Below are 26,135 nucleotides of genomic sequence, written 5' to 3'. Positions count from 1 at the left end.
TGTTTGCAACATGTTCCTCTGTTGCCTCATTTTTCTTAATTTGCTGATTTTATTGCTAAATATCTGGTAGTTTGGTTACATTTCCCGACCTTGGAGAAACAGCCGTTTACAGGAGGCGTCCTACGTGTCCCCCACAGTGCCTTTGGTCACCAGAGCTGTATGTTTTCTAGGGGCGCCCCCTCTGTGGGCGGCATGAGTCCTGCTGTGGGGGACTGACTGCTGAGTGTGGTCCGGGGGGTGTGGCTGGCCCCCAATCCGCATGGTTGCCAGGCCCTGCCTGTGTGGAGGCTGCCAGCCCCTGTTGCCAAGTCCACATCACAGGCTGCGGTATCCCAGGGGGTCGGGGGGTCCTGGTGTTGATGCTGGCTCACTAGTGGGCAGAACCAGGCTCTGATGTGCGTGGTTCTGGGGCCAGGGTTCCTGGAGCTACTGTCACCCCTGCTGGTGGGTGGGACTGATCCTTGAAAGGGCTGGACGTAGGTTCTAGGTGCCCCAAAGTGGGTGCTGGCCACCAGTGGGTGGGGCTGGGTCCCAAGGTGCCTTGCTGAGGGGTCCAAGGTGTCTCAGAGGTGGTGTGGGCCTGCTGGTGCCCATGTTGGCTGGGTCCTGACAGGCGGGCTGCAGGCTGCAGTGGTCTTGGGGCTGGTGAAAACTGATCGTGGGTGCGATCAGAACCCAGGAGACTCCAGGGCTAGTGCCAGGCTACTGGTGGACAGTCCCTGGTCCTGGGGTCTCTGGCTGCAGGGCCCAGGGGTCCCAGAGCTTGTATCAACCCACTGCTGAGTGGGTCCCAATCCCAGGGCAGCTGACTGAGGGGCCCAAGGTGTCTCTTCGTTGATGGTGGCCTGCTGGTGGGAAGGGCCAAGGCCTGACGCATTGCAAATGACTGCCTCCACCCTGGGTCTCCACATGTGGGAATCCTGTATGCGCCCTTTAGGAGCAGAGTCTCTATTTCCCAGAGTCCTCTGGGCCTCCCGAATGCACAACACCCTGCTGGCCTTCAAGGACAGAGGTTCTGGGGGCTCCTCTTCCCATGGCAGACCCCAGGGCTATGGAGCCTGCTGTGGAACCCAGACCCCCTCACTCCTCGGGGGAATCCCTGCTGTTGCAATTATTTTCTCATTTGCAGGTCACCCACCCAGAGGTATGTGTCTTTCCTACACCTCGACTCTGTCTCCTCCTCCCGCTGCATCCCAGGGCTGGTGCCAGGCTGCCAGTAGGTAGACTGGGTTCTGCTGTGGCAAGTTGCAGGACTGTAGTAGTCTTGGGGCTGGGGTCGGTCCTCCCATTGGTGAGCAGGCCAGGGCCCAGGGTTTCCTGAGTCAAGTACTTGCCCACTCATCTGAGGCTGGTCCCCAGGATAGATCTGGCTGGCTTATGGGCAGAGCCAGGGCCTCAGGGACTCTGGGATTGGTTCCTGCCCACGGCTGGGTGGGGCCTGGTCTTGGAATCCCCAGCTGCCAGGGCCCTACGAATCCTGAGTCTGGTGCCTGTCCCTTGAGCCTTCTGGTAGACAGGGCCTTGTCCAGGCACACTGTAGGCTTGGGGGATCTTTTTTCTTACTGAATCTATCTGCCTGCACCAGGTCTTAGTTGCAGCACTCAGCGTATCTTCAGTTGCAGCAGGTGGGATCTAGTGCCCCGACCCAGGATCGAACCCAGGCCCCCTGCATGGGAAGCGTGGGGTCTCAGCCACTGAACCGCCAGGGAGATCCCGGCTCAGGAGATCTTAAGGCAGCCTGCCCGCTGGTGGGCGGGGCTTTGTTCCCACGCGGCTCACAGCTTGGCCTGAGATGTCCTGGGCCTGGGGCCGACAGGCTGGCGGGCAGGGACAGGTCCTGGCACTAATGACCTCGGGGAGGGTTCCAAAATGGCACTTGCCAGCACCAGTGTCCATGTGCTAGAAGAAGCCCCGGGATCTGTGGCCAGCACCTGTGTCCCCAGGGTGCGCTCCGGTCGCCGCCTGCCTCTCCAGGAGGCTCTCCAAGGTCAGCAGGTGGTCTGATCCGGGCTCACTGCAAATGACTGCCTCCGCCCTGGGTCTCCGCGTGTGGGAATCCTGTGTGCGCCCTTTAGGAGCAGAGTCTCTATTTCCCAGAGTCCTCTGGGGCCTCCTGAATGCACGACACCCTGCTGGCCTTCAAGGACAGAGGTTCTGAGGGCTCCTCTTCCCATGGCAGACCCCAGGGCTGTGGAGCCTGCTGTGGACCCCAGACCCCCTCACTCCTCGGGGGAACCTCTGCTGTTGCAATTATTTTCTCATTTGCGGGTCACCCCCCCCAGGGGTACATGTCTTTCCTACACCCCGACTCTGTCTCCCCTTCTCACCTCATTGTGATTCTTCCCTTGTATCTTCAGCTGTAGATCTTTTCTGCTAGATTCTGGTCCCTCTGCTGAATGGTTGTTCTGGAAATAGTTGTTCTGGAATTTTCGGTGTTTCCCTTGTAGGAGGGGCTTCAGTAAGTAAGGAAGCTGCCTGCAATGCAGGAGACCTGGGTTCGATCCCTGGGCCGGGAAGATCCCCTGGAGAAGGAAATGGCAACCCATTCCAGTATTCTTGCCTGGAGAATTCCATGGACAGAGGAGCCTGGCGGGCTATAATCCATGGGGCCACAGAGTTAGACACGACCTAGTGTCTAACTAAACCACCACCACCTGGTAGGAGATGATCTCAGCGTCTCCCTACTCTGCCATCTTGGAGCAGAACTTCGTTAAGCAGCCATGTTTATCCCCATTCTCCATACGCACACCCATATATCCTGCTCAAGTTCACGTGACCAGGGCAGGGTGGAGCCGGCCCGCAAGCCCAGCTGAGTTCACCGAGACCCTCTCTGCCCCGGTGGCCGGAATAGAACAGGAGCTGCTGCCGTCTGCAGAGACCTGAGAGCTCCTCCTGACAGGCAGGGGGTCTGGCACGCGGCCTCCACCACTGTCCTTCCCGGAATCACCTCTGGGTCGTTCCCAAGTGACCGCACCTTCCGGAGAGCTGCTGCCGCCGCCACACAGCTAACCCCAGGCATAGCCGAGCACCCCCTGTCCTCACTGCTCCTAAAATAACAAGCGCTCCTTCCCCAGGCTTGGCTCTGGCCACCGTCTCTCCAAAGGGCTCCTCACCACCCCACCCCGGGGGGCTCTCCCAGCTCAGACTCTCCAGGCGGTGCTCCTTCCCCGCCCCGTTCTCACAAGGCTCGGACTCTTCGGTTCATCCTCCAAGTCTCCGTGACAAAGCCTCCTCCTCTGGGAAAACTTGCCCACTCCTAGCTCATCTTCTGAAACCTTTCACTCTCACCTTTTCCTCGGGACTGTGGGCTCCAGGCTGCTGCCTCTCAGGCACCGAACAAACGACCTCGTACACGGGAGATGACCAAAAGTGCATTTGCCGGGACGGGCCTGGGGCTCCAGTGGCTAAGACTCCGTGCTCCCAATGCAGGGTCCCAGGTTCGATTCCTGGTCCAAGAACTAGATCCTGCAGGCCGCAACTAAGAGTTCATATGCTGCAACTAAATAAGATTTTGCAGGCTGCAATGAAGATCAAAGATCCTGCGTGCCGCAATTAAGACCCGATAAAGCCAAATAAGTGGGCTTCCCTGGAGGCTCAGTGGTAAAGAATCTGCCTGCCAATGCAGGAGACACAGGAGACATGGTTTGATCCCTGGGTTGGAAAGATCCCCTGGAGGAGGAAATAGCAACCCACTCCAGTAGTCTTGACTGGGAAATCCCATGGACAAAGGAGCCTGGTGGGCTACAGTTGCAAAGAATCAGACATGACTAAGCGACCCAGCACACACACAGCCAAATAGATAAGTAAGTAAATGTTTTCCAAGTGTGTTTCTTAAAAAGGGAGTGCTGGTGTGTGCCATAGCACAGGGAACCTGAAGACATGTTCAATGAGGAAGCTAGGCAGAAAAGACCACCTTTCATATGATTCCATCCACACAAAATGTCCAGAATAGGGGCATCTATAGAGACAGAAAACAGATTAGTGGTTGCTAGGGCTGGGTTGTTGGGGAGGGAGTGGGCAGGCCATAGTTAATGGGTGCAGGGTTTCCTTTTGAGATGAAAATATCCCCGAATTCACTGGTGATGGGTTCACAACTCTGTAAAGATACCAAAAACCATAGAATTGGACACTTTAAATGGGTGACTGTTATAGTATGTGAACTATATTTCAATACAGCTATGGAAAAAAAGTTTAAGACATCTGTCTGGAAGACCAGCTAGCCCTTGGTGTATATTTGTGAGGATGTGTGCGTGCCGAGTCGCTCAGTCGTGTCCAACTCTTTCGTGACCCCATGGAATGTAGACTGCCAGGCACCTCTGTCCATGGGATTTCCCAGGCAAGAATACTGGAGTGGGTTGCCAATTCCTCCTCCAGGGGACCCTCCCGATCCAGGGATCAAGCCCGCATCTCCTGCATCTACTGCGTTGTAGGTGGGTTTTTTACTACTGCGTCATCAGGAAAGCCTCTATTTGTTGAGGATGCTAAGTCCTAAATAACCAACTCCTGTCGTCTGGATGTTGTCGAGACTTTCAGCCACAGTGAAAGAGAGGAATCTCTGGTCTCTCATAGAAACCGGGATCCAGGGTAATCCTTCTCAGGCAGCCCCCTCTGCACATTTAACATTGAGCACCACCCCTGCCCTTGGCGGGGTCCCACAGGGGAGGGCGGGGGGCGGGGGTGAATGTCCCAGCTTGCAGATTAGGAACCGGGCATGAGCGACCAGCCCAACCTCTCTCAGAGAGACAAGTGGCAGCCAGGAATAGCACAGGGCTTCTAACTGCGTCCCGCCTGCTGTAAACAGCCAGCAGGCCACCCTTCATCTGTCTGATTTTAAAAAGGACCATAAAATATGAACCAGGGCAGCGGCCCTGAAACCTGAGTTGGGCTCAAGCTGATGGAGAATTTCAGCATTTCCCAGTCTGCAGGGACATGTGGGGAAGGCCCAGTGGCTCGGAGCTGGGCCAGCTTCTGCCAGGACGGGTGTCAACCGTGTGGCTCTGCCTCTCTGGTCACAGGCACAGAGGCTGAGCTCATCTCGAAGATGTACTTTTTTTTTTGCATTGGATAATTTCTGTCTTCCAGCACCAGAGGGGCTGCAGATGATGCATATTAAGCCTCATACCTGGGGACCTTGTGTGCTAGTTAATGAAGGAACAGTGAAGGGCAGTGTGGTAGAATTGGGGTGTGGTGGAAAACGGGGGGGGGCGGGGGGTAGCCAAAAAGCCAAGTCAAAAGACAGCTGTTTGACTGCAACGGCTGAGCCCCTGTGCTGCAACTACTGAAGCCTCCATGCCCTAGAGCCTGAGCTCTGCAACCAGGGAGGCCGCCGCTGACAGAAGCCTACGCACCGCAACTAGGAAGCAGCCCCCACCCTCTGCAGCTAGAGAGGGCCCGTGCACAGCCACAAAGACCCAGTGCAACCAAAAATAAATACGTAAATAAATAAATTTTAAAAATAAATTTTTTTAAAAAGACAGCTCTTTCGAAAGCAGCCCAGCTCCGTGACTTCCCAGCTGAGGGAACTTCAGCAAGGCCCTCAGCCCTTTTGGAGGGTCAGTTTCCTCATCTATAGAAGAGGAAGAACACCATTTGATGATGTATAGGGACAGGAAGGGGCTTCCCAGGTGGTTCAGCAGTAAAGAATCTGCCTCCCAATTCAGGAGACACAGATTCCATCCCTGGGTGGGGAATCCCCTGGAGAAGGCACGGCAACTCACTGCAGTACTCTTGCCTGGAGAATCCCATGGACAGGGGAGTCTGGCGGTCTCACAGTCGAACACGACTTAGTGACCGAACCACAATGACAGGGATGGGAAGGGGTGGTGACAGACCAAGCGTTCACTCTTCAGATGCCAACCGTCTTAGCGGGATTTTGTTCTGTTGATGATTCGGATGGATCCTTGGTGGACAGTGTGTGTGCACTGAGGTCCATACCTACGACATTTGCCTTAATTGAGGGCCCAGATCCCAACCAGGAGAGAAACAGTCTCCTTGGGGCCATTCAGGCAAGATAGATAAGGACCAAGAGACCACTCAAGGCCGAGGGGAGAGCGAGTACATGGGCCATTAGAAATGTCCAGGGGCTTGAGAGTACCAGCAGCCTCTAGCTTTCTGCAGTTGACAAAAAGCTGTCTCCCTCTTGGACCCAAATGGAGTTTCCTCTAGGCCTCAGCTGAGCCACAAGGGAAACCCTGGTGGCTCAGACGGTAAAGCATCTGCCTGCAGTGGGGGAGACCTGGGTTCGATCCCTGGGTCGGGAAGATTCCCTGGAGGAGGGCATGGCAACCCACTCCAGTACTCTTGCCTAGAAAATCCCATGGATGGAGGAGCCTGGTAGGCTACAGTCCATAGGGTTGAAAAGAGTTGAACACGACTGAGCGACTTCTCTTTCTTTTTTCTAGGCCTCAGGGCCCAAACTAGAGGGACTCTGTCCAGAGCAGAGGCTTGGCTGGACCCAGAAGTGACTTTAGAGGTGGAAGGCAGGCTGGGTGTGCGGGCCCGGGGCACCTGCTCCTCCCTGGTGTCTTGGGGCAGGTGGTCCTGGTGCGGTCCAGACAGCCGACTCTCCACGCCTTGGCTCCTGGCGGGTGGAATGCTTCAGCAGCCGGCGGGAGCCTGGTGTCTGTGTCTCACCCCAGTCTGGGGCTTCTAAATTTAACCTGCTATCAGCCTGAGAGGCCGGAGGCTTCCACCGAGTGACAAAATGCCACTTGGAATCCATTTTGCTCCTAAGCGCTCCCCCTGCAGAATCCCCTCCCAAATGTCACCCCCAAATGCAGGCAGCCATCTGAGCATCCTCGCATGTCAGCGTGCAGATTCAAAAGCCCAAGCAACTGCAGACCCTGATGGGGTCCAGCCCGGCTTCCTCCTGCCAGGAGCCAGGGCCACACCTCATTGTCTGTTCATACGCGCACACACATACATTCACACACGTCCAAGCAAACACACATGCACGCCACAGTCTCATGGGCAGAGCGCAGGAGCTGACTCTAAGGTCGAAAGCCAAACCACAACAGCAAACTGCACCACCCATAAGCCATCTGGGTGGAGGGTGGCCAGGCCCATTATGCAATTTCCTGCTCTGGTGTTTCAGACCCCAGAGACAGGATGCAGAGTGGCGTTGGGATGCTGCAATGCGGGAAGCCCAGGAAGACACCAAACCAACGACCACCGTGAATGGGGCCCCGGGATCTCTGCAGCCTGCTGACCTGGCGGCCCCTCCCAGGCAGGGACCCAGTGGGCTCACCGCACACAAGGACTTCCTGTTGGGGGAGGAAGGAATTTCCTGCCTGGGGAACCTAAGATGGACTGAGCCACAAGCAGGGGGGCCTTCTTATTGTTTTCTTTGTTTCTGTTTTGTTTTTAATTTTTGGCTGCCCCGTGCAGCCAGCAGGACCTTAGTTCCCTGACCAGAGATCGAACCCGTGCCCCTGCAGTGGAAGGGTGGAGTCCCAACCACTGCACCGCCAGGGAAGTCCCTTGGCGGGCCTTGTTATTAATAGGCGCCATTACTGGGCACCAACTGTGTGCCCCATGTTGACGCACTGAGGTTGAGAGCACACAGCGGAAGGTTTGGGATGGCGTTCAGATTCTGGCTCTGCTTCTTCCCAGATGCTCTTGGGCAGCTTATCCACTTGCGTTCTCCCTCAGTTTCCCCATCTGTGAAATGGGGACCAAGAAAACACCTGAGGGTTCAGTAACACTCAGAACCCAAGTGAAATGGGGTGTTCTCACCACGTCAGCCAGGGGGTGGCTACTCAGAGCACCCCATCTTCCATGCGCGGTAAGTGGGGTCAGAGGGGCTCAGTCTTGTTGTGAGTCTTGCCCAGACTCTCAACAATGACCTTGAGTCCATGGCCCACCTGTAGAGCCCACACCCACTTCAGGACCTCTGGGCCGTCCCAGCTCCCATCCTTCCATAAGAAAGTTCTGATAGAAGACGGTATTTAGAATCGGTGTTCTGGCCCCACACAGCCCTTCAGCAGCTGCAAGTGTGGGCAGGGTGCAGGGTTGACCTTAGTTGACCTTGGCTTAGCAGCTGCGTCTCCACGTGAAGATGGGTTTGCAAATCTGTGGGTAAGGACCCAGTCCACACACTAACCCCCTGTCACACAGCTTCCACTGTTTGCCAGAAAACCAAGCTGCCCCCAAGTCCTAGCTCCATATCCAGTCTCCTGCCCCAACCCGGGGGTGCTATGGGTGGGGAACCAAGGTCCCAGGGCTGTGGACGGCAAAGTGACTTGCCTCCTCCTGGGTTCTCGTTCCAAGCCCTTAGCACCAGAACCCCCAGGCCCCAGCCATATACCCACCCCCAAATACATTCACCTCCTAGGCTGGAAATAGAGCCATCACCACCACCCTGCCCCCTTGCCAATAAACCCACCACTTCAGAAACATCCAGATCCTAGCCAGGCCTACTTTAAAATTACATTTTATTTCTCTTTGTGAGTATTTGTTGCTGTTGTTTTAAAAAGGTTCACGGTACATTTTTTTTTTTTTCAAGAGTCTTGTGCCTCCTGGTAAGTGCACTGGTTTGCTTTCACAGTACTCTCCACGAGCGCGGACGGTCCTTATTGCTGAAGGAGTGTGTCCACGCCGGGGAGTGGGGACACCGGAGGGATGGGGGGCAGCCCAGGTGAGAAGCCTGGGTCTGTGCTCCTGACCCGACAGGCTGAGGGACCAGACCCAGGCTAAGTCGAGCATCCTTAGCCAGACCTCCAGCCTCCCCCGGGTCTTCCCAGCCGTGTCTTTAGAAAGGCTGGGAGGGGTAGAGAGAAAGGGGCGAGGGGTAGAGGATGGGGTGGGGAGTGAGCCAGGCAGCAAGCTGACTGGGGGCCCAGGCATGCAGTAGGCCCGGGTGGAGACAGCCGGAGCAGCGATGGCCTCCGAGAGGGCCCTGCTCCCTCTCAGGGGGAGTGGGCTTGGGAGCCTCTGCCCCCGAACAGCTCAGGACCACCCTTTCCCCAGGCAGAACTCCTCAGCGATGGCCCAGCCCAGAAGCAGCACTCCGGTTCCTGACCCCTCACCCAGAGCCCTCCCTCCTTTTTAGTGCAAGAAAGACCTGAGTGCAGAGAAGGGCCTTGCCGCCTAGAGGCCAGGTCCCATCCATGGCAGCCAGACTTCACCACCCCGGCCCCTCCACAGCTTGTCCCTGGGCGGGGGCCTCGGATCCCCCTCGCTGGTGGCTGTGGCCTCTCTGGGTGGCAGGCCTCCCTCCAAACACACCAAGGGAAGCTGGCCGTTTCCCTCCACCCCACCCCCAACCCCGGGGGCCTGACAGGGCTCCCCGAGCACCAGGTGGGCCGCCGGCCACACCAAGTTCTCCCCCGTCCAGTGGTTCCAGGAGAGCGGCCTGCCTCCCATCGGGAGCGGGCTCAGGAGATGGCTGGACAGTAAGCACCCCTTGAATAAACGCAATATCCCACGGATAAAGGAGCATAACGAGGACTCAGTGACCCATGGCCTCCCACAGTCACTGGGGCTCCTCCAAGTGGCTCATCTGTAGCAGAAATGCCTTATTTCCCTCATAGGACAGTTTTCTGTGCTTGACTATGATCCGTTTGAATGAGGGGACCCAGGTGACGTCGCTGTGGGTCTGGCAAGCTTGGAGGAAGGGGGCTTCAGCTGGGTGTCCCCTCAGCTCCTGCAAGCAGCAGACATTGCTAAAAAAAAAAAAGCTTGGCGTCACTCAGAACCAGGTCCTGGGGCTCCAGAGGGCCCAGGCCCACTTCCATCCCCCAGCTGGGGGGGCCCTCGTTCCCTTCTGTGAGGACAGGCAGCAGGGGTCTGCCTTATGCCTTCCCAGGCCCAGGAATGCCCATCTGTGGGTGCCCCCACCTCCAGCACCACAGTGCCCAGAGCCTGTCTGCAGCCCTCCCCCAGAGTACCTGGGAGGGGCGTCCCCTGAGAAGATGCTGCAGGGAGGTGCAGGCCCTCTTACCTCTGAACTACAGCTGGGTAGGGTGGCTGGCCCCCTCCAGGCATCGGGGACCAGTGTGGATGGAAAGAGAAAAGCTGAGATGTGCCAACAGACCCATCTAAGGACCAAGATGCTGGTAATTCCCTGGGTTCTTACCTGCAACTCACAGGACCTGCCCTCTCTCCTCCCAGCCCCACCCAAGGCAAGTTCTGGCTGCAGAGGAGAGAGGTGGGGCGCCCCCCCCCCCCCCCCCGCCCCGGCAGGTCTACCCTGGGCCCGAGCTCAGCCCTCTCTGCAGGTATGGGGTCGGGGATGGGGTTCTACCTGGGGCAGAGAGAAGGGACTTTGCGGGCAGAATCTGTCTGTGGTTTCGGCTCAGCTAAAACGAAAGATTGAGCAGCTGGTTTTAGATCTACCTTGGTACCCTCGACGGCCTGGGCAATACCCAGGAGGAGGGGCTCGGGGCGTCTCTCTCTTTCCCCATCCCCTCCTCCCTCGCCTCTGGCAGAAGATACAAAGTCCAATAGAAAAGAGATCCTGCTTTCTTTGTTCCGGGTTTTTTTTTCCTTTAAAATCAGCTTAAGGCAAAAGTTTGGCAAAGCAAGTCTACATAAGGCCGCGTGACGGAGGACGAGGGGAGGGGGGGGTCTTTCCCCTGGAGGGGCCGGCCGCACCCACCAGGCTCATCAGCAGCTCCTCCTCAGACCCTGAACCTCGTAAAGAGGCGTTTAAAAAAAAAAAAAAAAAAACAGAAAAAGCAGTTGTTTCAGGGCGTCTGTTCCAAATGAATGACTGAACTTGCGAGGAGAGGAAAGGAGACCCAGGCTGCCACTGAGGGTGCACGTGGGGGTGGTCGGTCCCGCCTGGGTCTCCCCGCTCCCCGCAGGAAAGCAGGTTCCAGAAGGGCGGGGGCGGGGTGGGGTGGGGCCATCCCAGGGGCATGCGCACAGTGAGATCCGCCCCTCCGGAGAAGGTAGAAAGGTTGTATTTCGCTGACCGAGCGCAGAGTCTTTGTGGGGGGTTGTTCTAGCGGTGTCCTCATCCGGGGGTCGCCCCGCGGGCGCCCCGGCCGCTACCGGTGCTTGGGCGGGATCACCACCAGAGGCTGCCCGAACTTGGGCCGCCACATGAGGACCTGAGCGTCGTTGGCGTTGGGCTTGACCAGGGCGCTGGGCGGGATGGGCTCGTTCTTGCTTAGGATTTTGGGCTGGTCCTGGGCAATGGGCTCTCGGAGCCGGGCACGCTGGCCCAGGGGCCGGGTGGGGTTCACCTCGATACTCAGCTGCATGCGCCAGTGCAGGGTCTGCAGGATGATCATGTCGTTGGTCGAGGTGTTGGTGGCCACCAGCCATGTGATGAAGCTCTGGTCCCGGTAGATGTTGGTCAGTTTGGCCACGTTGCTCTCGCTGACGGGCACGGCCCACGTGACGCTGGGGTAGAAGTTATCGTTCATGCTGATGATGAACTTGGAGTTTCTCTTGGTGGGGCCCACGATGGTGCAGGTCTCCGTAGTGTTGCCGTACCATGGGTAGTTCACCCCGTCCGAGTCGCTGATGGCCTCGATCTTGCCTTCCTGGAGGTCCGGGAGCTCCCAGCTGGACCTGAGGACGGGAAGGCAGTTTACGTCACCAGCCAGCCAGCCAGCCACAGGCTGGTCTGCATCCCTTTGTCCTGCGGCGGGGGTGGGGGGGGGACGGGGGGGCTCACCTCTGCGGGGGGTGGCCGACAGGAAACAGACTATCCAGCATCAGGTCGGGGAATTGGGGCTCCCCTAGACCTGGCAACCCCCCCTCAAAAGCCACATCCTGTTCTCTTGCATCATCTCAGATTGGTCTCTCCCTGGAAACCACTCTAAACGGAGCTGGACTTTGGGAAGTCCTGGCTGCCCCTGGCCTTGAAGGGATGTGTCCCAGGGAGGGGCCTGGGGGCAGTGCACAGTAATGGGGAGCCCTGACATGCGCTGTGCCCCCCAACACCAGGTCCCAGTGGCTGGTGGAACAGCCACATGCAGCCCTGTGATTTCAGTGAGGGCAGAGGCCGCTGACCACGAGGGGCTGGGGGTCGGGGGACTCTCCTGGACACACAGCACATCAGGGCGCCCTGCATGGGAGTGCAGGGGGCAGGGAGTTTCTTTCTCTTGCTTTAGGGGCTGACAGGAAGCTTCAAGGCCCAGGGGCCGTGAGGTCGGCACATCTTAGAGTGATTCCAGTCCCTCCATTGACCAGCATGTGACCTAGGTCAAATGCCTGCGCTCTCTGAGCTTCGGTGTTAGCACCTGGGCCAGAGGCACAGGAATCAGTGCCCGGAGCCCTCGCTCAGACTCTGTTGCCTCTCCTCCACGTCTCCTCCACCACGTGTGGGTCTGGGCTCCCTGGCCCCTGCCCAGCATGGCCAGCATCATAGGTAGGTTCTTTCTGCTCATGCCTGCCTAGAAAAGGAAGCACAGTACGGCCTGAATTGCTCCTGCCCAGCCGGCCCCTGTCTTTGGAGCAGCAGAACCAAGAAAACCTAACCAGCCCATCTCAAAACACCACACTCAGTCCCTGCCTCCAGGCCAGCTATACAATCGATGTCTCCTGGCCTTGCTGCAGCTGCCTGGGAACCTGCTCTTGCAGCTTCAGGCCCGGCTGAGTACCAGCAGTACTCAGTCAGCCCGTCTTGCTTTCAGGGGGCTCAGTCTTCCTGGGGTGGAAGAAGGCGGCTGGGCTGTCTGGAGTTTGGACTCAGGAAACCTATTGGCCTTGCTCAAAGTCTCAGCCACCCTCTCACTGGTGTGACACCCTGAGCAAAGTCCCTGCACCCCCTGGGCCCCAGACTCATCACCTTGTCCCACCTGGGGTCATGGAAGGATTCAGGCAGGAACATGCCAGCCCAGGGCAGGGCACAGGACAAAGGCCAGTGACTGGTGTCTGCTAGCACTGTTGTCGCCATGGTTGTTGCTATAATAATAGCTCTCAGGCAGAAGAGGGCACTGGGCTGTCCCAAGTCACTCTGAGGACACGTGGGGCTGGACAGCAGCATCCGGGGAACCCACCCCTTAGAGACTCGTCAACAGTCACCTCCACCACACTAGGCACATCAAGTAAGGGAAGTTGGGGGCAGGGGTCTTTTTCCCCAGGTGATTCAGCTGAGCAGTGAGACCTGGGCATCTGCCCCACCAAAGCTCAGGACGCTTTGCCCCCAGAATTCTGCACACCTGTGTACCCCAGCAGTTCTCTCCAGAATATATATTACAAAATGCATTTTTGTTCATGGCAGCACTGTTCACAGTATGTGTTCACTGCTCCAAAATGTGGAAACAACCCGAGTGTCCATCCCTGGACGATGGACAAAGTGGTCTGTCCATTGCAATGGAATATTATTCACCCTGAAAAAGGACGTTCCAGCATGTGCTACAACATGGATGAACCTTGAAGACATTTTGCGAAGTGAAATAAGTCAGACACACAAGGACAAAGACTGTGTGATTCCACATATGTGAGGTCCCTCGAGGACTCAGATTCATAGAGACAGAAAGCAGGATGTGGTTGCCGGGGGCTGGGGGAGGGGCATGGGCAGCCAGGGTCCCATGGGTGCAATCTCAGTTGGGGAAGATGAAAAATTTCTGGAAATAGACACACAACAGTCTGGGTGTTTTTAATACCACTGAACTTAAAAATGGTTAAGATGATAAATTTTATGTATATCTTTGCTGTTGTTTAGTCACTCAGTCATGTCTGATTCTCTGTGATGCCATGGACTGCAGCCCTCCAGGCTCCTCTGTCCATGGGAATTTCCAGGCAAGAATACTGGAGTGGGTTGCCATTTCCTCCTCCAGGGGATCTTCCCGACACAGGGATCAAAGCTGCATCTCCTGCATTGGCGGGCAGATTCTTTACCACTGACCCACCAGGGAAGCCCATGTATAACTTAATCATAATTAAAAATGCATTCCTGAGATGCATCATTTAATGTTAGCAGTTAGTAAATGTCACTACTGGAGGGATAATTAGGAATGCGATTTTGCTAATTTTTCTGTTTATTTCATTAAAAAGGTCACAAATTAGTGTAACACCTGTCTCATAGGCCATCTCCAGCCCCGGGGCCCTGAGCTCATCAGACTCCAAGGGAGGAGGTCAGAGTCGTGAACCTGGAGATTCAGCTGTCCCAGGGGGATGGCCGCCATGGAGCAGAGAAGGGGGGCAGGGTCCTGTCCTGAATTTCTCAGCAGCCCGTGTCCCACCTGCATCCAGCCTCCTGGGGCGGAAGGCACCCACTCCACCCGCTCATGGTGTTTCACTTGCTCTTAAAAATTGCTTTTTTGTTGTTTTTTTTTAAGGCAGAAAGCCATCTCGCCAAAGGCCCCCTTCCGCTTCCTTAGAGCTGGCTTGTTTGGGGGGGTGGGGCTTGGTACCCCCATAGCCCCCCTCTCTCTGTGTCTCAGCCTCTGACCCCAAAGCTTCAGGTTCCCTTTCCCCTACCAGCCGCCCCCAATGCCTAGGCGCTGGCTCGGTCACAGACGGGTGACGGTCCCTGTGAGCCAGACAGCCGTGTCTCACGTGGAGTATTACTCAGAACCAGGGCCAAAGGCGTCTGTTTTCACATCATCGCAGGCCAGCTGAGCTAGCTCTGGTCCCCTCAGTCCAGTCTCCGAGTCGAGGCGGTACAAGGGGGCGTGGGTAAGGGCACGGTAGCTGAAGGATGTGGGCCAGCCCGGGGCCAGTATCTCTCCGGCTACCAGCTCTGGTCAAGTCACAGATGTCAGTTCCACGCCGGTCCACCGTGGTAATCACACCCACCTTCCAGGTTTCTGTGATGATTAAACCTGTCGACACATACTACCTGGTACGTGATAAACAGCAAAACGTGGAAACTCCCGGAGAACATCTGAGGGAGGCGTGCCTCCCACACTAATGGATTTGCCAGCCCCGATGTGACCTGAGGCCTTCTGACCTCACTTATGTTTCCAGATTATCCGGGCTCTGAAAGGAATAATTCCATACAGTTCCTGCCTCGAAGACTTCCTGTTTGTTCTGCAGGGACCTCGGGCTTCAAGGCAGACCCTCGGTTTTCCACTCCCTGCACAGCCTGAGCCTTCTGGTTTGCAAGGTGAGGACAGTACAGCTACACATGTCACTGAAAGGTCTGGGCAAGGCTCTCGGGTCCACACGGATGCCCAGCCTCCACCAGATCTAGGTGGAGGAGGGGGATTTGTGAACACAAGCAACCGCCCATCTCTGCCCCAGCGCCTCCTGTCCAGACCTCAGGGTAGGTCCTGTCAGGCCTCCCACAGGGGAGCAGGGGACATGGTCTCCCCCGCGTCCTCCCCGCCTTTGCTCACCAGCCTACACTGGTCTTCAGGGCGACAGTGGCCACAGGATGTGTGGGACCAGCGCGAAGTGCAAAAGTTGTGCAAAAGGTAAGAACTGTCATGTGGTGACAGTGGAGCCTGGCATCAGGCCAGGGGGCCCTTCAGAGCACAGGACCTCGCTGTGCCCACGCCCAGGAAACTGGCCCGCTTCCGTCACTCTCCCGCCCTCATCCCGGAGGTGTGGGAAAGCAGAGGACAGCAGGCAAGTCCAGGCTTCAAGCCGGACCGCAGATGCTTTCTGGGGCCCGCTGGCAGCACGTCTGAGCCAGACTCCTGAGTTCACCTCGACCCCCGTTCCTTCTGCAGTGCCATCCACCGGCCACTCAACAAACGTCTGCAGGGACCCGCCATGGGCGCTGGCCGCGCCGCTGTGGGGACCCGGTCATTGGCGATGTCGGGGGCCCTGCACCCTCTGGACACCCGAATCCATCGCTGACTCCCCGCTTCTCACTTCCAGACTGCCCCCTACCCCAGCCTCACCCCTGGCCACGACCCTCAACCTCTCCCAGCTCTCCTCCTGCCATCTGTCAGGCTCTCCTCCCGGAAGCACGAGCAATCTTTAAAAACACAGATCGGATGGCACGCTCCCTCCCTCCAAACCCGTTAAATCTGCCACGACCCCCCTCCCCACGGCCCTGAAAGTCAGATGTAGGCGAAGCCAAGGGCCCCCGGGTGCGTGCATGCACGCACACACACACACGCGCGCGCTCCGAGCAGTACAACTGACGGGGAGTGAGTCTGAAGGGGTTACCAAAGGCCTTCCCTGCAGGCCAGAGAAGCGGTTGAGGCTGTGCCAAAGGGTGCCCGCAGAGGCTGGGGAGGGTCACCCTGTGGCCCCAGGCCCAGCCACCAGCCCGAAGCTGGCTCTGCTCGAAGGCCTGTGGGTAGAGAATGAAGGAAACCAGAGGTGCCCAGAGGCCAGAGGTGTGACCCTCCTGTGACCACTGTTTCCTTCCACCTCACCCTTCCCTCTGTGCCCAGGCCACAGTCCCAGGGCCTGCCACGAGGCGGGAAGGGCCAAACTGTACCTGTTTTAGTTTTCAGTTACAAAAGCTGTGTTTTTGTTTTGTTTTTAAAAAGCAAGCCATAGAGAAGTACATAAAGTGAGAAACGAGAGTCTTGCCTTCCGGGCCTCCCCCTCCCTCGCCAGGGTTTTACTCACCACATCCCACTCTCGGTAAACATCCTTCTAAAGCTTTCTCCCTGCACATATGCAGTATATGTTCAGCTTTTAGCGATGATCACATGATATAGAATCTTGATTCGAGCCCTCCTCGTCCTATGCAGCAGCCTGGCCATACTCTGCCCTGGAGACAGGACACTTGGGGTGTTCATGGCTCTCTTCCACGATGGCCAGAGCTGGAGTTTCTGCCCCCACACACAACCTGCCCCACTCCTTGCATTCATGTATTCATTGATTCATTTGTTCAGTAGACTTTTTTCATGCGCTTACTACCTGCCAGGCACCAGGCCAGGGGCTCAGCTTCTGTGAAGACAGACGGCAGAACTACTGGGTTGGCCAAAAAGTTCGTTCAGGTCTTTGTGTTTGTGTGTGGTTAGTTGCTCAGTCGTTTCCGACTCTCAGCGACCCCATGGACTGTAGCCCGCCAGGCTCCTCTGTCCATAGGATGCTCCGGGCAAGAATACTGGAGTGGGTTGCCATTTCCTTCTCCAGGGGATCTTCCCAACCAAGGAATCGAGCCCAGGTCTCCTGCATTGCAGGCAGATACTTTCCTTTCTGAGCCACTGGAACACGAAAAACCTGAATGAACTTTTTGGCCAGCCCAATACAATGGCAGAGTTGAAGGTCCCAACTACTTGAAATTCTGAAAGCTCATCTTCCAGAAGCTGCCCACATTGTCCCCCCATGCCAGGCATCACTGACCCTTTCCATTTTTAACCCAGATCCTATCAGCGGGAAAAAAAAAAGCATCTCCCCGTTTCATTTGCCACTCTCCTGATCATGGCGGCGGCCAGTGCCTCCCCGCATGGCCTGGGAGACACCAGCTTTTGTTTTCGGCCCTCGGAAGGTGAGGGTGGGCATGATCACCAGGCGAGGGCTGGTCCAGGGGCAGTTCTTCTGGGGCTGGGCAGTACCCCCGCCCTCAACTTCCTTCCACCCCAAAGCCTGGAAATGAGGACTTCCCTCTCTGGCCTCCACCAAGGCCCCGCAGATGGGGGAGGCTGCCTTCCGGGCGCAGAGAGGAAGTACAGTCCCCAATTGTTCTGCCCGGCCCCCCGGGCAGGCCCAGGCCTCAGGAAGAGGCCACGTGGTCACCAGGCCATGCCTCCTGACCCAGCCCCATGCCCGCTGGAGCAGAGCAAGCCTCCTCGGGCAAGTGGCCTCGGGTCTCAGTGGCCCCAGCCTCAACATAAGTGAGGACCTCGTGGAGTCCTTGGGAGACCAGAGAGAGACTGGGGAGCCGGGCAGAGGCCCCTCTACCCCAGCCCGGCCCTTTCCCACTGGCCTCGTCATCCTGTGACAGTTCAAGTCACTGCAGGTCCGGCTACAAAAACCCTGAGAGGTCTCATCACCAGAGATTCCCATGCTGTAGGTGGGTATGGGAAACCCAACCCAAAAGAAGACCAAGAGCAACGACTCTAGCCCCGCAATTTGTGCTGATTCCTTGCCGGGCGCTGTGTAATTGATGTTGAATGATTGCTAGTTATGGTAGGGATAGCAACTATGCAAGCAGTGTTCTGTATACGCAGGCACTGTGCCGAGTCCTCATCAGGCACTATCTCATTTAGTCCCTCAACAACCCCATTTCACAGATGGGAACAGTGAGGCTCATAAAGGTTGGGAACCTGGCCCAAGCTTGCCACACCTGTGGATGGTGGGGCTGGGTGGGCCATGCCCTGCTGGACAAGGGCATGGGCAGGGGGCATTGTTAATCCAGAGAGACCCCCCATCTCTTGAGCTGTTCTCCCCTCACCCCAAGCCTGCCCTTTGGCAAAACCTGGAGCCAGAGCCGTCCTTGGCCTTGACTTTGACTTTGGCCGTGGGCCAGATTCACTGGGGGCTCCAGCAGAGGGCAAATTAGGGATAACATGAAGCGTCCCACACACGGGAGAAATTGGGACTTGTCACTTGGAAGACTGTGCCAGCTGACAGGTGGCGGCTGAGGATTGCGGAGGATGGGGCTGTGGAGGCAGGCGTCTCCAACAGTTTTTTTTGGGGGGGGGGTAGCTTTTAAAGCAATGTGGGCTGAACCCCAAACGATATAGAATCCTCTCAAGCTGGCACAGGAAACTCACCATTTTCTAGCTCTCATCTTTAAGCCAGGGCATTACTGGGGTTTGGCCTGTGGCATTGTTCCACTGCAAACATTTCCAACCCACAATGTCATTCAAAAGGGTTCTCCTCCTGGATTAGAGATTAATTTCAAGCAGGGATAATGTTTGGGGGTATTATGGGTTTTGGTTAAGTATTTGGAATTAATATTTTCAATACAAGAACAGAAACCCTAACCTAACCTTTGCCACGGGCCGTCCCCTCCCAAGGCCTTTAAAGCCCAGGGGGGCTTCATTTTAAGGCTTCAAATTGCCTGGATCTAGCCCAGCAGTTCTCAATCAGGGGTGACTTTTCACCCCTCCTGGGGACATCGGGCAGTGTCTGGAGACATTTTTGGCTGTTGGGGCGGGGGGAGGGAGGCTACTGGTATTGAGTGGGTAGAGACCAGGGACACTGCTGAATATCCTGCAATGCACAGGACAGCCCCATTCCCAGCAAAGTTAAGGGACAGCTCCGCGCAGCCGGAGGCCAATGGTCACGCCACCTCTCACCACCTCTGACTTTCCTTCACGTCAACGGGGTTTAAAAAAGTGAAGAAGCCTCGTTATCACAGGAGGTTTCAGATAGGGAAGATGGGAAGAGTCTTTTCATCCCATCAAATTGCTTCCATCTGGGACTTCCATGGCAGTCCAGTGCTTAAGACTCTGAGCTTCCAATACAAGGGGCGTGGGTTCAATCCCTGGTTGGGGAACGAAGATCCCACATGCTGCGTAGCAAAAAAAAAAAAAAAAAAATGCTTCCATTGGCATTCAAGCAGGCACAGCTGTTCAGGCTTTTTCTGGAGGCCAGAGCCTCCCCACCGGCCAGAGGAACCATGCTACTTGGTAATGCAGTTTCTTAATACAATTTTGTTGATTAATAACCAAGCAGTTTCCAACTGTGCATTTCAGCCACAGGGCAGTCACCTACAGCTGTCCTCTCCTCGAATCCTCCCAGGAGCCTGCGGGCACTTCTGACTCCCCGTCCACAGATGGCAAAACCTAACCTCCAAGAGGCAACTTGCTGAGGCCCCGGAGCCAGCACTGGGGGTCATCCTGACCCTAGAGACTGAACTCATTAATGGCTAGTCCCTCCTGCCCCTCCAGGGATCCTCCAACTCTGCCCTTTCTCTGGGGCTGGTCCCATCTCCACTGGGAGCTCAGTGGACCCTGGAGAAGGAGGTCTCTGGGACACAGGGGTCCCTGCGCTGAGGCATGTTCCGAGAAGGGGAGAGAACAAAATGAAACACATACAGAACAAGGAAAACAGCCTTCAACCACTTGAAAACTCAAATCACACGTGACTTACACTGTTAACTGTTAAATTCTTAAATCAGGGAATGGGCTCTGTGTGAAACAGGAAGACCTGGACTGGGGAGAAAATTCAACACAAGGAGTAATTTACATCTGTCCGAATTCAGCCACAATTCTTTTTACAGGTCTCATCACACATTCCCCATCTGACAGAAGGATCATCACAGTAACAACAGCATTAAAGACAACAGTCACTTGCAGTGAGTATTTACCATGGGCTTGGCACAGGGCCGACAGCTTGACCAATGTCATCTCCTGTAATTCAATAAGCCCATGCTGCAAGGCCTATGACTGGCCCCGATTTGCAGACAAGGAAACTGAGGGTCAGAGTGGCTAAGGTCACACCCTGGAAAGTGACAGAGCCTGGACTGGCGCCCAGGTCTGCTTGACTGCAGTCTAGGTGTGCACTCAGTTCCTCTAACCAGGAACCAAGGACTGGCACAGACAAAGAAAGGTCAGCTCAGGTCTCCTAATGCAGGCCTGCCTCCAGCCGTAGTGCCCGAACGGACCTGGAGCCACCAGAGGTAGCCCAAGGCCTTGAAGACTCACCGGTGGGGAAACAGAGGCTCCGGGCCAGGCCTGCTCCCTCCCCACCACACAGCATGTCCATCTCCGCAAAACTCAGTCCCTTCAACCCTCCCCAACTTTCCTCTTCCTGGCGCTTGCAGGAGGACGGAACTTTCCAACTTCAGAAGGACCCTCTGACTTCCCTATTCTTTCTCGGGAAGAAAACAAGCTTAGCCTAAAAGCCTAGAAAAACCTTTGTGTCTTGCCAATTGTCCCAGATGCCTTGCAAAGCCTGAGAATATTTCAGGCTTAAGACTTCTTAGGGAAGGTCCACATCAAGTAACTAAGAAGCACGTTTCCCTTCTTGGGATGGAAAGTCAGCAACCACCCCCCCCCCCCAACCCCACCTGGTTTAATAACCACTTGGAGGGTCAGACGTGGAGCATAGATGTCAGGTAGGCAGTGGGGAGCGATGAGTGTCCAGATATGGCCCACGTGCCTCTCGGGGCGGTCATGGTTACGCCTAGTTTTCAGTTTTTCCATGATCCTCCTGTTGCCCTTGTAACATCAGAGTCACAGGTGGAGAAGCCACAAGATTTGGTGTCCCCTCCCCATCCTCTCTAATTTCAGGTGGCCCCGGAGGGATTCTTAAATCAGTTCCAAATCCGAGGGCAAGTTGGCTACAGGACGGGGGAGGTGTGTTGCAGGGGTGGATCCCGAGAGAGGCTTTGGGCGAGCGTCCGTGGCCACTCCCAGGGGTCTAGTTGGGGGGCTGCCTGGTGCCCTCAGAAGCCTCCTCATGCTCAGAAACAGCTATTGTCATTCATCACCCTGTCTTAGGCAGCCCTTCAAGTTAAGTCACTTCCCTCTTTGTCTACCGCTGCTCTTTGCACACTCAGGGTGACCATCTCTAAGATCAGGGCACCTGCCAGGATCCCAGGGGGCCACACCGAGCGCTACATTATCCTGGGGACATTCTAGGAGACTGGGCTGGAGAGGAGAGGCTCATGGACTCCTCTCAGCTGTTAGGGGCCCCCTGGAGCCTTCTGCACACTCACGATGGAGGTCCACAGAAAGTGGCCTTCTGCCCTGGAGAGAAAGAACACTGCACTGCAATGCAAACCGCGTTTCTAAAACCCTCTCCAACAAAACTCCGTCCTGAACAGAGCAGAGCATTCCCCCAGGTCCTGATGTGCCTCTGAAAATGCGATCAGGCCCAACACAGAGCCCTGCACGCTAACGCTGGAGGCTGTGGAGGCCGGTCTCTCCTTCCCTGAGTGCCCACCACGACCACATGGGCTGGCGGAGGCCTGAGCCGGGCCAAGCCCTGGCCCCTCCAGTGACCCGGGACAGCACGCCTGCTTTGCCAGAGAGGCACCAGTGGAGTGTCCCTCTGCTTCCTGGGCATCTTGCGGGGAGGGAGATGGGAACCCCGGGGGATTCACGGACAGTGGAAAGGAAGGTCCTAGAGCTGTGACTGCGATCTGAATCAACAGGCAAGCCCTCTAGGTCGCCTGGCAGAAGAGGACTCAGAGAGCACTTCCACGTCTGCCTCATGCTTCCCTCCGGCCCTGGAGAGACCCTTCTTTAGCCCCCCGCCTGCCCCCGGAGCTCCCCGCTCCCAGCAGCCCCCTCCCCGAAGCTTGCTCTTGAGCAGTACTCACATGCCCTGCTCCCCGTACTGGTTGTAGAACTCCATGTGGCTGCACGCCTGAATCCAGCCAACTATCCAGGTCTCCTTCTTGGGGATGGGCGGCATGACCACCTGGGCCGAGGCACGGAAGTGGGGTGTCCGGTAGCGGAGCACCACGCTGGAGGACTCATCGATGCTGGTGGGGATGGGGTCGATAGAGGCCTTCACATCAATCACCGTGATGCCTTCCCGGAAGACTCTGGCTTTGCCTCCGATGCTCTGAATGCAGCCCATGGCACACAGGACCGCTCTGATCTCCAGGGAAGACCAGCAGTCCCAGGGGAAGCCGGGCATTGACAGGATGGAGGCCGCCGGACCCAGTGCAGACAGTACAGCTCTTCAATCTCAAATCCCAAAACCGATATCCATAGGATACAAGATTCACTGAGTCCAGGGGGTTTGCATATCACTACTGCGGGGCCACTTTATAAAGAAGGATTTTGCTGCATTTCAAGGGCCCTGGGTTCTCTCTTCTTCTGCGAGCAGTGAACAAAAATCACCGATATTCTTTGGGTTAGAAAAAGGGAAGTTTGGAGGTTAATGGATAAGCATGTTGTTCAGACATCCAGCCCTTCCCGTGCCTCACACGCGGGGAACGCAGCTCCGAGAGGCTCCCTGAAGTCTTCGGGCAAAGAAGGCAAATGCCGGCAGACACATAAATAAGGAAGGCTGCGTCCCCTGCGCGGTGCCGCCACCCTGGCTGCCAGAGACCGACTTCCTGCCCTTCTGCCTTCCGCACGCGCTCGGGCACACGCGCCCGGCCGCTCGCCCGGCCCGGTCGAATCAATGGGAGAGCAGTTTCTGTTCAGTCGGCCAAGGTCCAGGGGCTCGGGGGCTTCCAGGAGGACGAGCGCCCGGCGCGGGCCGCCCGCGGGGTCCCCGTCCGCGCCCGCTCGCGGGCGCGGGCCGACACCCCCACGCGGGCGCGCCGCGTCCCCCTGCCGCTGTCGCTGTCGCCGCCCGCCGCCGCCGCCGCCGCCGTGCGGGGGGCCCCGGGGCTGTGCTCCGGCCGCCGCCTGGTTCGCCGCGGCCGCCGAGGACCTGGGAGGGGAGGTGGAAGGGACAGGGCGTCAAGGCCCGCCTCAAAGTTGAGCAGAACTTTGCGGCGGGGGACGCGCGAGGCGGCGACGCGTGTGCGCGGGGCGCGGGGGCTGCGGAGCTGACCGCGCACCTCTGGGCGGTCTCCCCGGAGGCGGCGGCCACCCGCCCACACCCGCCCGCCCCGTCAGTGGCGGCCGCACGACCGCGCGCACCAGCGAATAATCGCCGCCCGTGACATCTCCGCTGACACCTCGCGGCCCGGAGGCGGGGTTGGGGAGGGGGAGGCCACCGCCTGGCACTGCCAGGGGGCCTCGTGGACTTTTGGGTCCTGGCACTGCCCCCACCTCCTCGCCGCCGGCGCCCCTTCCTGGTCAGACTCCCTCCGGGCCCCACCCCCCACGGGGGGCGCTGGGCCACCCTGCAGGCCGGTCAGATCGGACGCACGCCCCTTCCCGAGCCGGGGGTCCCCGGGCTCCCGGAGGGCGCAGTGCCCCAGCCTCGCCGCTTTTGTGCCCCTCTAGCCAGCCCCAAGCGGCCCCCGATCCCCGCGCGTCAGGCGCGCTCGCCGCCGCCGGGGAACTTTGGCGCGCACGCCCCCACCCGGGCGGCGCCGCCGACTCACCTGCCCCTCGGGCCGCTCCGCGTGCCCAGGCTGCCGCCCTCCGGACGCCCCCGACCCCACCAGGGGTACGTCCTGGGGGCGCCCCCACCCTCTTTCTCAGGGCAGTGTCCTTTAGCTCTACAGGGGTTTGGGGGCCGGCGGGGACGCCCCCCCGGCCCCCAAGTCCTTCTAGCTCGGGGCTGCCTGGCGGGTGGGGGTCGGGGGTCGGGGGTGGCCGGGGGCGGAGGGGTGAGGCTCGGGGCTCTCTCGCCCCCACCCCGCGTGCCTGCTTTATTTTATGATCATCTTGAGCGTGCTGTCGCCGCTCAGCCCCGCCGCCGCGCCGCAGCCGCCTGGCGCGCCCCGCGCTGCCTCGCTCTGCTGCAGCATCGGAAAGGCAACCAGGTCAAACTTTGCAGAAACTCAGCCCTTGCGCCGGCCTGGCCCCGCGTCCGCCCGCAGCCACCGGCCGGGAGCGCAGCGCACGCAGGGACCGCCGCCCGCTCGCCGGCCCCGCGGGGGTGCAGGTCCGCAGGCGGCGGCGGCGGCGGCGGCGGCGGCGGGCGGGCGGGCGAGCGGGCGCCGCCTCCTCCTCGCCGCCCGCCCCGCTCTCCACTGTCGCTTCCCGCACACAGCCCGCCTTCCCCCGACCGGTGATCCTCTCCCCCCACCCCTTGCCCCCCTCTCGGTCCCTCGCTGTCTCTGCAGCTGCTGGGGGAGCCAAGCCTCTCCTTGCAGAAACGACATTTCCTTTTTGGCTAGCTCCGGGAATTCTGGGTAGTGTAGTTCGGCTGCTGTCTCCGGTCCAGGTGGGCTTTGAACTCGTGCCCTTTGAACTCAGCGGGCTTTCCCCCGATCAGGGCAGGCGGAGGGGTGGGAGGTGGGCGTCGCCCTGGCCTGGCTGGTTGGAGACAGTGCAGGACTCTGGGGAAGCTCCAGGGCTGCAGGGCTGGGAGGTTGAGAGTGGGGGGAGGAGGGAAAAACGTCCCTGTGTTGCTGTCTGTGCTGGGCCTCTAGGCACCCCGACAGGTGGTCAGGGCCTGTGGGGCCCCAATTGTGATCAACACTGGACAAGCCTAGTCATTTCATTTACCATCAGCCAGCGCCCCATGGGAGGCTTATCGTGTGTATTTCACAGAGCCCAGGGAATCCAAAGCTGGGAGATTTCCAAGACTGGCCTGCCAGTCCCACCCAGCTGGGTGTCCTGGCTGAGACCAGGCGGTCTACGTGCAGAAGAGGTCCTAGAGGGGCTTGACCCTGGACAGGGGGGATGCTTTTAGCCTCTCTAAGCATCTTTGAGCCAGGACACCCCCCCAACCCCCACCTTGGAACTGCCGCCAGGGAAAGGGGGAAAGGCCAGGTGGTTTGTGACATCAGAAAACCTGATAGCCACACTAGAGCCATGCCCTCCTCCCATGACTCTGCCCACCACCAGGCACAGGGAAGGTGGTTCCAGCCAGAGCATCCTGACAGCCAGTGAGGGCAGCATTTGGAGGAGCGGAGGGTTCCCACCACTCTGAGGTCTCCTTTTTGAGGGGTGATCAGCCAGCCAAATGATCCATCTCATATCAGCTCCAGCTCAGGCCACAGGCAGGAAGTGGCCGGTCGAGATGGCCACTGCATCGTGCCCAGCTACACCCCTGCCCTTGCCCTGATGACTGCCACGGGCCCTGAGCCTAATGAGGGGTCATCCCTTTCCAAGTCAGCTAGTAAGTGGTTTATTCCTGGTCCTGGTGACTGAGACCAAGGTGCAGTGGCCCTCAGGATCTGCCTACTGCCAGGAGGGAGGAACCCCACAGGGCTCCGAGGGACCCTGTGTAAATTTCCACTTCCGGGAAGAAGCTTTTCCCGGCCTCAACCCACAGCGTCCTCTCCCTGCCGTGAACTCATGGCCTCCACAAAACATCCTGCCCTTCTTGGATGTACGTCAGCCTTCACCCACTCCAGCTGGTGGGTGAATTATTACAGTGTTCACTTTATATAGAGATAAGATATTAACTTTGGGGGTGTCCATCTCATCTGCCCACACCATCAGCCCCAGTGCCTGAATACTGGAGTGGGTAGCCATTCCCTTCTCCGGGGGATCTTCCCAACCCAGGGAAGGAGCCTGGGTCTCCTGCACTGCAGGCGGACTCTTTTCCGCTGAGCCACAGGGCAAACCTGCTCTTCTTGCTCATCTGACGTGAAAGAGCAGAAGTCAGAGCCCTAACGTGCCTCCTAAGCAGCCAGGCCCCCGGAGATTATTTCCAAGAGTCGAGTGTCCTTGATGCCTCTTAGAAGTGATGTTACACCCTGCAGTTCTGGGTTTGGTTGGCCTGGGTTCATGATGATGATGATAAGGTGTCCACCACGTGTCCATATGTGTGCGTGCTAAGTCGCTTAGGTCTTGTCCAAATCTTTGCGACCCTCTGGACTGTAGCCTGCCAGGCTCCTCTGT

General features: G+C 57.8%; 1 protein-coding gene and 2 long non-coding RNA genes across 4 annotated transcripts; 1 reads left to right on the top strand and 2 right to left on the bottom strand.

Moving 5' to 3' along the window:
• Nucleotides 1-8,417: 8,417 nt before the first annotated feature.
• LOC145546791 (uncharacterized) lies at nt 8,418-10,172 on the bottom strand. Its single transcript, XR_014083273.1, has 2 exons — nt 9,941-10,172; nt 8,418-9,662 (listed from the first exon to the last, which is right to left on the bottom strand). It is a non-coding gene; the product is annotated as an uncharacterized LOC145546791 (long non-coding RNA).
• A 716-nt stretch (nt 10,173-10,888) lies between these two features.
• On the bottom strand, nt 10,889-23,027 carry FAM78A (family with sequence similarity 78 member A). 2 transcript variants are annotated; one of them, XM_081594717.1, is made up of 2 exons: nt 22,028-23,027; nt 10,889-11,520 (listed from the first exon to the last, which is right to left on the bottom strand). In XM_081594717.1, the coding sequence occupies exons 1-2, from the start codon at nt 22,348-22,350 to the stop codon at nt 10,992-10,994; spliced, it is 852 nt and encodes a 283-aa protein (XP_081450843.1). In that variant the 5' UTR covers nt 22,351-23,027; the 3' UTR covers nt 10,889-10,991. The 2 variants fall into 2 exon arrangements, with proteins under 2 accessions (XP_081450843.1, XP_081450844.1); XM_081594718.1 differs by lacking the exon at nt 22,028-23,027 and adding an exon at nt 16,432-16,460.
• LOC145546792 (uncharacterized) lies at nt 14,703-22,504 on the top strand. Its single transcript, XR_014083274.1, has 4 exons — nt 14,703-14,743; nt 14,869-15,007; nt 19,982-20,056; nt 21,263-22,504. It is a non-coding gene; the product is annotated as an uncharacterized LOC145546792 (long non-coding RNA).
• Nucleotides 23,028-26,135: the final 3,108 nt, after the last annotated feature.

This window comes from Giraffa tippelskirchi, chromosome 4 (genome assembly GCF_054371585.1).
Source record: "Giraffa tippelskirchi isolate mGirTip1 chromosome 4, T2T-mGirTip1v1.2.pri, whole genome shotgun sequence".
NCBI classification, from domain to species: domain Eukaryota; kingdom Metazoa; phylum Chordata; class Mammalia; order Artiodactyla; family Giraffidae; genus Giraffa; species Giraffa tippelskirchi.
This window is presented reverse-complemented; position numbering and strand designations above follow the sequence as displayed.

Coding starts and splice junctions, on each gene's coding strand:
- FAM78A (XM_081594717.1), bottom strand. CDS start 22,350: ATGCCCGGCTTCCCCTGGGACTGCTGGTCTTCCCTGGAGATCAGAGCG. Junction 11,521..22,027: donor CAGTACGGGGAGCAGGGCAT/GTGAGTACTGCT, acceptor TCCCGTCCTCAG/GTCCAGCTGGGAGCTCCCGG.